Source organism: Lynx rufus, unplaced genomic scaffold (genome assembly GCF_022079265.1).
Source record: "Lynx rufus isolate CCGP_SWC_20201006 ecotype Redwood Valley unplaced genomic scaffold, mLynRuf1.p SCAF_4, whole genome shotgun sequence".
NCBI classification, from domain to species: domain Eukaryota; kingdom Metazoa; phylum Chordata; class Mammalia; order Carnivora; family Felidae; genus Lynx; species Lynx rufus.
Genome location: NW_025814856.1, coordinates 29290790 through 29303213, shown reverse-complemented (window position 1 = coordinate 29303213; position 12424 = coordinate 29290790). Strand labels below are relative to the sequence as shown.

Here is a 12424-nt window from a genome sequence, read left to right as displayed (position 1 = left end):
AAAATAACTCTTTCCCAGTTAAGGGAGACAGACACTTGTTGATCTGTATTGGCATGTGCCCAGGGAAGGCTGTGTGGTCTGTGAAAACAGAAAGACTAGTCTCACTCTCGGGTTCTCCAGGTCCTTGACCATCACACCGCCCTGCAGATTTAAATTAATTCATTTGTACAGAGGTGTTCCAGCTCCTCAAGGATGCGTTTCCTATGTCAAGTGAGGTACCACTGACCTCCATGGATTTCTCAACCAGTGGAGAATCTGAAGCAATTTTCATCCCATGTACTTACACTACCAGTATGAATCAGGAAAAACTCCCAGTTAAAAAACGCCCTCGGGTTCTGAGTACAGAAGTGCCCCCTCATCCGAGGTTTGTTACCTGCCATCGGCCGTGGTCCAGAAGCAGGTGATCCTTCTCCTGAGGTCTGGTTAGAAGGACAGTAGTAGCGGAATGCGAGGTCATTCACCTCGCTTCGTCTCGTCACACAGGTATTTCATCAGCTCACACCATCACAAGGACGGTGAGTAGCGCAGAGTATTTTGAGAGAGACCGCCTAACCCTTATTACAGTGTATTGTGATAGCTGTCCTATTTTATTATCAGTTACTATTGTTCATCTCTTCCTATGCCTGAGTTATAAATTAAACTTTATCACAGTTATGTATGTGTAGGAAAAAACAGTATATATAGGGTTTGAGGAGATCTGCAGTTCCGGGCATCCACTGGGAGTTGCAGGGCGTATACCCCATGGTGAAGGGGGGCAGGGGGACTACTCTATTTACCTTGGTGACTCAACAGGTAGCTGGGAAACGAGGCAGAAAACTCTCGAAAGCCTTTCCGGTGCGAAACACCTTACCCAGAGGTGTGGCAAGGCAGGCACGACTGATGGCATTTTGTGAGGCTTCCGGTGAACGGAACATCAAGTCCAAGGCAAAGAGCAAGGCATGGCAGACCACACCCAGTGGGCGTGGTTCAGTGTTTGGGACCTTCTTAACCTGAGTACCATGCAAATGCTCACTCTCCAAGGCTCCTGGGATGAATAATACCATAATTTGGGAAGGAAAGCTTCAACAATGGATGTTTCTGGCTTATAGTGTCCAAAATGCTTTTACAACATAGTATCTCGTGCGATTTTTACCACTGCCTCAAGTGCAAGGAGATCAAGTATCCTGTTCACTTTACAGATTTCTGGGAACTAAGGCTCACAGAGGTCAATGCACTGACCAAAGGTTTCATGGTGGAGGCAGCGGGCGGGGGGGGGGGGGGACTGTAGATTTTCTGATTCCCTATCCAGTGAGAAAAGAAAATAAAAACTGAAGAACAGCCCCAAGAAGTATCTCACGATTTAGCCTCTTAAAACAGAATTTCGGGGCGCCTGGGTGGCTCAGTGGGTTGAACGTCCGACTTCAGCTCAGGTCGTGATCTCATGGTTCATGAGTTCAAGCCCCACATCAGGCTCTGTGCTGACAGCTCAGAGCCTGGAACCTGCTTCGGATTCTGTGTCTCCCCCTCTCTCTGCCCCTCCCCCACTCATGCTCTGTCTCTCTCTCTCTCTCTCTCAAAAATGAGTAACAAACATTAAAAAAATTTTTAAAACAGATTTCAACCGCACAGCTACCCAACGGCTGTGTTTGTCAGATGAAAATCAGTTCACAGGGAGAGAGGCTCCTAGGAATTTTCCAGAGTTCAACACGTACTCTAGGTGATGCAAGAGGAAAATGATTATATACATGCCAGTGCACAAATCCCGTGGTGTCAACAAAACTACTTACTCCATGCAAGTGGAAGACTAAGGCTTGCTGTCTGCTGCTTCTCCTCTCAAAGGCAAGAGTGCAATTTCCTCCATCGAGACCCAAGGGTGACGGTCAGTCAAGAAAGGAGGGTGACACAACACCTGTCCTGTTTGTCTAGGAATTGTTTAGCAGCCATGAAATAACCCAGTCGGAACTTAACCAGAGACTCTTCTGCTACCCCTTGTTTCTGTGTGACAAGCTTTAGGGACAGAAGCTGACCAGAATGGAGAAAATACGGCCAAGCCCAACAATAGCTAATGACTTAACATACATGGACACATAAAGGTCCAATTAAATCCCCAACCATAACTGCACCTCGTGAAGATTTTTAAACAACAGAAGCATTCCTTGGTACCGAGAGAATGACTGTACCTCTGAGCTTCACAGATAGAGCCTTTCAAGAACCTGAAGAAAGGTCTGCTGGCGTTAATTCACTTATTCATTCATTCAGAGAGTTAAAGAATGCTTACTATATGCCAGCTATTATTCTCACCCCAAGGAGACATCCACTTGCCTTTATGAAGCTCTCAGTGTAGGTGGAAGAGACGATGCACCAACAAGGGCAATACCTGGGCTATTCGACGGTGAAGACCATTCTGGAGAAAGAGGGGAGCTGCAGGCGTGTGGGACACTACTACAAGCAGTGCCTCAGTTTACAAAGATATAACGTCAGGAGGATGGATGTCTGAGAGATCTAAAGACAGATATTCACAAGGACGTAATGAAACCCAGAGGAAGAGAGTTCAAATCTGGCAAAAAGGAAGGGACACCAGATAAACACGGTGGGAGCCATCTCCAATTCCCACGTCTCCTCTGTTACAACGAACCGGCTCCTGACCTCCTCAAGGTTTATGTCATTTGCTAGGATTTACTCCAGTGCATTCCACCAGTCCCTACCCCTCACGCTGACTGAGCGTTTCACCTTTTCACCTGAGGACAAATGAAATACGTCCTGGACCAAGAACGTATCCCTAGACTTCCACCCCAAATCTTAAGAACCCAAACTGCCAACACTAAGATTAAGTATTTTCAGAGTAAGGAATCTTAGGAGAAAATGCAAGAGAAATGTATCAACAAATCGTGATTAAAAAACAAACAAAAAACGTAAGCACAAATTGCCTATCAAAATGAAACTCAGTCCAAGTGGCTCGCCAGTATCTCTGCTCTCCCTTTTGTCTACTGTTACTTCCCCTCCCTGCACGGGAGTCTATTCTGTGGATTAACTCCTAGGTATTCGTTCCTCTTAAAGGGGACTTCCATCACGCCGCAGATATGTAAAGAAGCAAAGATTTCATTAAAGCACCCTGAGTTAAGGATCTCTTAGGGCAAGCTTTAAAAGGCTATGAAAATAATATTTTGTCATGGCTGTCACACACAAGTACAAGCAGAAGAGAAAAACAATTAGCCTATTGGAAATAAGAGGGTGTCTTACTTACCCGGAATAGGAATGATAGGGATACTTTCATTGGGGACCACCCGAGGTGAATTGCTATCTTCCACATAGAAATGAGCTGTCTGAAAACATTTTCTGTGTAGGGAAGAGAAAAACATGCAAACAGTGAGACCAGAGAAAATACACTTTGAGTTCATTTTTCAATTCTTCTTTCACAGATTTCAGCAGCTTTAAATATCACACAGCACTGAGTGCAAACCCATGGAAAAGTAACAAGATTTAAGGACAACATTCAGTCTATTGGAAGAACCCCCGATAGCTGCAGAATATTTACTTTTTATTGTACCAGATCTACCCTGATAGTCAAAAGGCAAAGTCTCAGTGGTGAACCACTCAGATACATGAGAACTTGGCATCAACGTCGTAAACCTGCTGCACTAACTGTTTGGATTACCCCCAAATATTTCTGAGTTTGACCTGTTACAGAAGAGTAATTTGGTATTCGAAACCTCTAGCACCAAGTTCAAAACCAAACCTCAAACCCTCCCGAATGCAGTCATCAAACAGCCCAAGTACACAATAGCACCACATTGTTAGTGCTTAGCAAAGGCCCCCCCAAAGCTGCAGTCAGCGCTGTAAGAGGGTCAGAGGGCTTTAAGGGGGCAAGCACTCACTATCCGAGGTCCCTGCCAGACCACCTCAGAGGGAAAAACCTGCAGCTCTTAGGTGCCACCTGCCTGTTTTCGCTTTTATTTTACCTGTACTTCAGGCAAAGCAGGGAGCAAACACTGGTCATCATAGGACAGGCAGTGAACAGAAAAGCCATCGGCAGCTTACTCAGCCTCTGCCTACTGATGCTGGCTGGCCCTCGGCTTTCCAGCGTCCACGTCACCGCTCATTGCGGCCCTAATGAGCTGCCGGAAGCACAGGCTGAATATTTAATGAGGCTGCTCAGCGTGAATGGCTATTGTGACCAGAGAAGGGTCCCTGTTCATCTGGCGGAGGGGCTTCACAATAGCTGGCCCTGCTGCTGGGTCTTTTAGCCAAGCAGGCGGCATCCTTCTGGTGCTCGGTGTCCCTGGGATCCAGCCCGCTCCTCTGGCGCCTCGCACCAAGCCCTGTTTATACACACCACAGCTTTGCTTTTCCTGGGGGCTGCATTCCAATCGCTAGAGCTAAGTCAACTTTTCTTCAGAGTTGTCTCTGCTCATCTAATCCAAAGTATCCTGGGACGATTCTGTTGGGCACAGCATTTTTCTTTAAGCAGTGCCTGTTTCCAGACGGAAAGAAGCTCTAACCAATTGTACATTTGGGCACTGTTCTAGAAGCAATCTGGATGGCTGTTCCACGCCATTAGGGGGTTCTGAACATAAGTCACTCCTACTCGGCACATGTCTTGCAGGACTGCTCTTGCAGAAGGCTGAAACAATGATTTTTTTTTCTATGACTTGCCGGCATTTGTACCAGAAATAATAAAACAAGTTTCCATTATGCATCGTTAGCTGCCTTTACTTAAATTTGGAAAGAATGCCAGTCAGTTTGATTTCAGCTACGTGGATATGAAATGAACAAAGTATTTTAGGGCTCTAGTAATAACTGAATCTTCTACTGAAGGTGAAAATGATGGAAACCCATGTGAAAAAAAAAAAAACCCACATGATTTTCTTGTCTGAGGGAGTAGCTTCTTTCTGTTTCTAAATTAGTCATCAAGTTTTCTAGTCTTGGATTCCTCCCTCTCCCAAATTTGCAGATTTCCAGAAGGCAGCGTTAAAGTTAAACAAAGGTGACAGACTTCAGCAATGAGATAGAACCTTAACGACCCAGTGTCCTAGCTGAAAAAAACCTGCTTTTGTTGAGATACTGGACCATTCAAGTATTACTAGCCCCAAGAAGTGCTAACACTGAAACAAATGACATTCAATTTACCAGGTCAGACTTCAACTAGAAACACACACACACACACACACACACACACACACACACACCAAATAAGTCTCCTGTTTTAAGACATAATTACCATACCTATTCAACTACTAACATACAAAGCTATTAGTAGAAAGAACTGTTATCGGCCAAGGGACTGTTCAAGCCAAGTGACTTAGAAAGGAAAAACTATATTGTAGATTCTTTTTCTGGAAGAAGGCAGGCAGACTGTTCACTCACTGTTACATGCGGCTCCACATTCTCTTTGGGAAAAATAAATAAATAAATGAAAGCAGCGTGTACTGAAGCACATCACACCCTAGTGCTCCATGTGCTGTTTATAATGGATTTTCCCTGGAGCAAAATAACCCCGTGATTATCAGACACAAGCACAGCCCTGCGGATGAAGGTCAGAAACCTGGGAGACATAGGTCTTCACATCTAAGTACCTTGATGCACGTCATACATTCTTTCTTCCCACACAGGAACTTGGGGGGGGGGGTGCGCGTAACTACCTACAGACCTTCGGGGAAATGCCTTCCCTTAGAATAATGGTTTCAGCAGACTGAGCAAACATTTATTCAGCACCTACTGCACAGTGTGGTGCGTGCAGATAATGCCTTCTCTGCAATAGAAGCTCTGCAATAAAGCTCTCTTGCCTAGAAGCTTTAAAACCACTTCCTTAAGCCTGGCTAAGCATTCGAAGTACATACATAATACATGATGTCAGCAGAAAAATTAGGAAATACACATGAACAAAAGGGAAAGAAATCAATTAAAATGACTCCACATCCTCCGCCTAGGGATCATTACTATTATCCTTTTGGGGTACAGCCTTCCATGCTTTTCCTCTCTTATTACTGTCCCTTGATCATCGGTGGTGAGGGGCCAGGGCAGTCTGACCAACAAGACAGACAAGGTACCTCGTTCTCAGGGTGAAAATCTGCAACTAACAAGTAAACAAGTGATTTCAAACAGTCCAGGGCGATGAAGAAGGTAAAACAGGATGAGGTGCCACTGGGGTGGAGACCTGCCTGAAGAAGATTAGCCTTGGGAAGCCGTAGGGGAAGACTTTCTAGGCAGATCAAGTAGCTGGAGCCATACAACGGAGTGAGCTTGCATGTTGTAGGAACTGAATGGAAACCAGAGGTAAGAGCAGGGAAGGGCGGTAAGAGGAAAGGGGGGGGACGAGTGGGCAAGAGCAGATCATACCTGATCCAAGACCGCAAGCTTCACTGGCATCTTTGGAAAATGGAAAGCTAACAAAGGGCTTTAGTCAGTGGAGGGGCACCGTCCGACCTGCCTCCTTCCAGGTGCTCGTTTGGGCTGCTATGTGATGAGTGGGGAATAGGGCAGCAAGAACGGGGCGGGGAGATCCCTGAGGGGCTACATCTCACTCAAATACAGACGCACAGGCCGTTTTCTCTTTTGTCCGTAACAAAAAAATCAATCATACTGTACCTGACTCTTTTATAACAAATAGGAATTAATAAACTCATTAATGCTTGCTTCATCCTCCATTTTATGGATGAACCACATGGTTAGAGATTTAGTCCCTTAATCACTAATTACCGGAGGTCTACTTTCAGTGAGGGACTGATTCAGGTTCTAGTATAGTGTCAACTTTTCACTACCATTGACCACACTGGTGTGAATTCTGTTTGTGTACAAATCATACACTGTGGGTTTAATGATGAAGAAAAGCAGTCGGTTCAGGGTCAACATCACATGACATTGTATCTTAACTCACTCCTTTCAGAGAAGTCCCATGAGAGACTGTTTTTGGCCTTTAGTAGTGTCCAGGGATAAACAAGTAAAGGTAGGGATTTTGAAAAGGAAGGAAAAGAAACTCAAATTTTAATGCCTCTTAAATGTTTCAACTGCGATGTGTTCGAAGAGTCAGTACTGTCTCTAGTTTTGGAGAATGGAGATAAAATTTCTGAAAATGCTCACGTGTGTCCCTGTGCATGCAATTTCCAATTTCTGGGCAGGTCCAATTCACTCTAAAAATGCCTCCCTGAATCAAAGATTGTGGATCAGAAAGGGCCATTTTCTAAAAGTATGATTTCTTCACAATGAATACTGGTTTATGCAAATACCTTAAAAAAGGGAAAACAATGAAGTGGACCATGTTTGGAATGAAAAATATATTTACAAGTTTAATTACCACTTATAGTATGCTGGGTCCTCACCATATACCTTATATTCTTACCTTTCCCCCTTTTTTCTTCCCTTCCATGCTGCACACTCCCCCTCCCCACCCCCATAACTAAAATGCACCCTTTAAGGAAGTGACGATAGATTTTTTTTTTTTTCATTGACCTGACTGGCTTAATAATGATTCAAATTAGGTAACTTCTGCTTCCCCTAATCTACTTTGCAACATATATTCTCCTGAAACATAGATTCCCCAGTTTAGGTACACCTCAGCTTTGGGTGGGGGGGGGGGCGGGTCCTTAAATCAGTCAGTCTCTTTCTCTCTCAGATGCATGCATGTGTGTGCGTGTGTGTGTATGCACACACGCGCACACACGCACACCAGTAAGGTTTCAATCAAGTGATGGTTATCAATGAACAGTACATATGTATCTCTTTGGTTTGGGAAGCTTTTTTAAAAAAAGTTTATTTATTTTGAGAGAGACGGGGGCGGGGAGAGAAAGAACAAGCAGGAGTGGGGCAGGGGCGGAGAGAAGGGAGAGAGAGAATCCCAAGCAGGCTCTGAGCCATCAGCTTGGAGCCTGACACGAGGTTCGATCTCATGAACTGTGAGATCACGACCTGAGCCGAAATCAAGAGTTGAGTGTTTAACCAACTGAGCCACCCACATGCCCCCTGGTTTGGGGAGCTTTTAAAGCACCCATGCTGGATGAGCCCCACTCCTACTGATTCCAGCTGAACAGTTCCAGGGTGCGGCAAAGTCCTGTGTCATCTAGAAGAACCACCCCGCCCCATGGAGGCTGGTATGTAGTGCCCCCAGTTAAGAAGCACTGTGATACAGGGAAAATGGTTCCAGACCCTCCAGTGCTCTAAGAAAGCCACTGAAGAAATAAAATAATCTCAAACGGCACGTACCATACAAGGGACCATAAAAGTAAGCCTAGAATTTACAGGGTCCCAGATGGGCTAAAAAACTGTAGTTAAGAATTCAAGGATGTTAACATAATCCTCTCAAATACAGAAAAAATAAACTGTATTTCACATACTTAAATAAGAATCTGAAAGGTCTTCTGCTCCATTTCTGTTGGAACCTCAGTTCTCAGAAATAGGCTGGCATTTCTCGAAGGTGGAGTGGAGTGTTCTGCCATCCATACTGAGGAAGTGTTTTCTCAGATCACAGATTTCTCAAATTCAAGTTTCTCCTCCTAAAGCTACTCTTCAAACCACCTTTGTGGGCTGCTCTGCTTATCTGCCAGCAAATTAAATTGTCATTTTTCTCATGCAACTGAATTGGTCAATATTTACTTCTAAGTTCACGGATGTTCTGACGTCCTGATTCCAAGCATCTGCCGCTTGCACAAATCTGAAAACCACAGAGTCAGATGGCTCTCTAAAACTCATCGCAATGAAGAAATAGCAAGATAGAACTACATCAAGCATTCACTGAATGCTTCTAGAGGGGAGCAAGGAAGAGACATCCCAGCTGGCAGGAAGGCGGTTTTTCCTCAGGTCCAACTCAATGGGCCCATGGGCCAGAATGCAAACAGAAGGGGAGATGTGCGTTTGCTGGTCCCTGAGTGTGAAGCACTCCTTTTGTGCCATGTTCACCGAGAAAGTACTTCTCCACACTGCCTGACAGTCTACTGTTTAAACGTTTACATTTTTCATACAACACCTCTCCTAAATCCAAGCCCGGTATTTCTGGTGCTTGACCGAAGATGGCCAACCTATTAGATATACGTGCATCTCATGGAAAGTTCTCAGTAGCAACATGCCAACACGCTTTCTTTATCACTCTCCATTCACTCATCCATTTTTAGAAAACTAATGTGGGCTCTAAAATTTTAAGATTTCTAGGAAAGCCTTGACGGGACGTCAGGAGGGTAGTGGGTGATATCCTCTCTAGTAGCCGATCAAATCGATACGGATGCTGGTGAGCAGCTCCCTTGGCCTCAAGCCCAACCCATGATCTGTGTGGTCCGGGCCGGTATGGTGCCTGAGGCCTTGCGGTAGGAAGGCACATGGATGGATCAGTCAAACTTGTAAGAAGCCCACGGACATGTTAAGTGCACAGTCATGAACATTTGGTCTTTGACTAAAATTTCTGAAAATAACCTCTCGTCCTTTTAGATAGGGGAGATACTTCGAAGAGAGAGGCTTTTTCAAAAACCAAGAATTCCGTGCTTGAAAAAGCACTGCGCGGGGTGCCTCGGTGGCTCAGTCGGTTGAGCGACCGACTTTGGCTCAGGTCATGATCTCATGGTTTGTGAGTTCGAGCCCCATGTCACCCCATGTCAGCTCTGTGCGGACAGCTTGGAGCCTGCTTCTGATTCTGCGTCTCCCTCCCTCTCTCTCTGCCCTCCCCCACTCATGCTCTGTCTTTCTCTGTCTCAGAAATAAACATTAAAAAAAAATTAAAAAAAAAAAAAAGGAAAAGCACTGTGCATGTCACAGCGCATGATCTAGTCAGGAGGCGGTAAATATTGACCACGATCAGTAAGCCATCAATGTCAATTCTCTGAGCTCCCCGCTGCAGTGCGCACACACTTGCCAGCACATGGCAGGCCTAGTATTTAATTGGTTCTCCTGACTAATGAGAGAGACAGACAGACAGACACACGCGCACACACATACCCGGATGTCAGCTGCGCTGACGGTACTGTGTCAGTATCAATAATCACTCAAGTTACAGAGACTTACTATTCAAATAAAATGCAGGAAACTAGGAAGATGAGGGAGAAATCTCTAGACTGGCCATTCTCCCACCCCGTGTCCTTCCAGGAATAAGGACACCCCCTTAACACGGAACACCCGTTAGGATCAGAGTTCTACAGAAAAGCTTTCCTCTCTGTTGCTCCCCATTTTCCAGGTACTTGCAAAGGTAATCTTTGCTATCTGTGTTCTTACTTCCATCTCTTCCTGCCCCTCTGACAAGGATCTGGGAAGAATTTAGGTGATGGATACTTTTCAGAAGCAAAGATGCTGACCTTAAGTCCAGAAAGCAGGAAGGTCTGGAACCCCACTCAGCACCACTGTATACCGAAAGGGGTCCTCCAAAGACACCATCTCCAGCCCTGCTTACAGAAGCGGAGGTTCCTGAGATGTACAGACATCTGGGTCAAAACGTACATCCCTTTTGACAAGCCTGAGAGGTCCCCTTGTTCTTATCCAGGGTCTCTGGCTTATTACAACAACACCGCCCTCCACATCACGACCGCTGGGGCCCACGCAAGGGCAGGATCACAACACCACCTCTGGAGTCCCACAGAAACCTCAGATGACCAAATAACCAAATGATGTGTGCGGACCAGAAACCCAGTCACTGTCTTTCAATTAAGCTCAATGGTTTTATAATCATATCAGGGTGACAAGGGGTTTGTCAGCAGTGTGCAGCTCAAAATGCTAATTGCAGGGAAGAATGGGCAGTTGGCTGAACTGCTGTTGAATATTCATTAAGCAATCTTAACTGATTTATATACTGCCCTCATTTAAATTTAGTGCCATGCCTGCTAATAATCCCATTTGTTTTCATGTCGTGGAGTACAGAAATCACATTAATATTTACTTTTGTGTATGGATCCGTCGTAGTAAACAATGTATGAATCAAGAGCCACTTATAAATAGAAAGTTGAAAACATTCATGTGCCTTCAAAGAAGGTGATTGAGAGCTGTGTTAAAAAGATGTGGGTTGATTTATTAGGGCAAAATGTTTCTAGAAATTCAAGTGACAAAGACAACAATAGAAGGAAAAGGCTGTGGGTGTTGTCGGGCTTTTCCTCAAAGAGGAATGTCTGCTTGAAATAACTCAGGGGTCTCACTTGGAAAAGAGCCCACTCTGAGTTGAGATTTCTCATAGGCAACCATTCACTTGCCGTTCGGTTTCCTCTACTGTATGTGAAATGATTGCTAGCTGAGTTTTATAGTCTCTACAGGAAGGAATCTTCTAGAAAGAAAAAGTCGGAAGAAGTCATAATTGCACTTCTCATTTTCATATTCTCCAAACCGGGAAAGAAAAGGACATGTGTTCTGACAAATATCAAAGTCCTTTTGGGAATAATCAAATGACATATTTCACCTCAGGACAATTCTGCAAAACCTGGGACATATGGTTGTTATACTGTGGATAAGTTAGGGCCCGTCAGAGGCGAGGAGGCGATGAGGGGAAGAAGGGGAGAGAAAAGCGAACCAAACCATGAAGACAGATGAGGCGTGAGAGAGGGTACACCAATCAACGAGGAGAAAATGTTTCTAATTATCTTGGGTCTTCACATGGCTAGGAGAGATGGCCCATTCAACTCTTGTTAGAGCTAGATGTGACAAAAATCTGATTTTTGCAGTGAGAATTTCACTGGAGGATACAAACTGCCTGCCATTAGCATCCAAGGAATGTAGGCGACAAAAGTCACCTCCGAGCAATACACTTTCATGCTAAACATTAAGTTTGCCAAGCAATCCTTGGAGACTCTTAGGAATGACTGAAGTGCTGGTTAGTATCTTCCAGGGGATAAGACAGCAGGGGTCATTTTGTCAACCACATCTCAACAGACCAAGAACCTGAACTGGCAGTTTTTATGTTGTGGCTGGCTTTATGGATGTGAGCTCTAGACAGTACTCAGTCTTCCGAGCTATTACCCAGAAAAGAAGGCTTGAAGTCAGGGGCTTTTTAATTAGCTGTCCCACACTGAGTTAGGACCCTGGCCTGGAATGTTCTGAATTTCTGGCCTAAGGCTTAAGGGACTCTCTGCCTCCGCTTGCCACTATTTTAAGGCACCAACAGAATCCCCCATTGATGGAGGTGGTTAATGGGGACATGACGGCCCAACCCATTTTGGACAGGAGGTAGGAAATGAAAACTCACATTTAATTCACTGCACATATGATCCAACATCTGTAACATAAAATATTCTGGTAAAAATTTTCTGGCAACTATCTGTGTCATCAACATGCCGACTGAACTAATAAATCGGTCAGACTCTAGCTGGAAGTGTGCTATTTTAAGGATCTAGCGAGGTATTACATGCCTCTTCGCTAACCAGCCCCGTGATAGTCCTTTTAAAATACATCTGGGAAAGAGACAAGTTGATTTAGACATCCCACCATCCACCACGTTCAATTCCAAATGATTTAAGAATTTAACATGAAAATTTGAAACCATAAAAGTACC

The 12424-nt window shown here is 44.7% G+C and overlaps 1 protein-coding gene across 1 annotated transcript in view; it reads right to left on the bottom strand.

The window, feature by feature from the left end:
- Positions 1–12424, bottom strand: part of PTPRG (protein tyrosine phosphatase receptor type G) — a 578709-nt gene that overhangs the window by 52576 nt on the left and 513709 nt on the right. The window contains exon 14 of the mRNA XM_047095189.1: positions 3224–3315. Within this exon, the coding sequence (XP_046951145.1) occupies positions 3224–3315 (92 nt within the window). The remainder of the gene's footprint in view (positions 1–3223; positions 3316–12424) is intronic.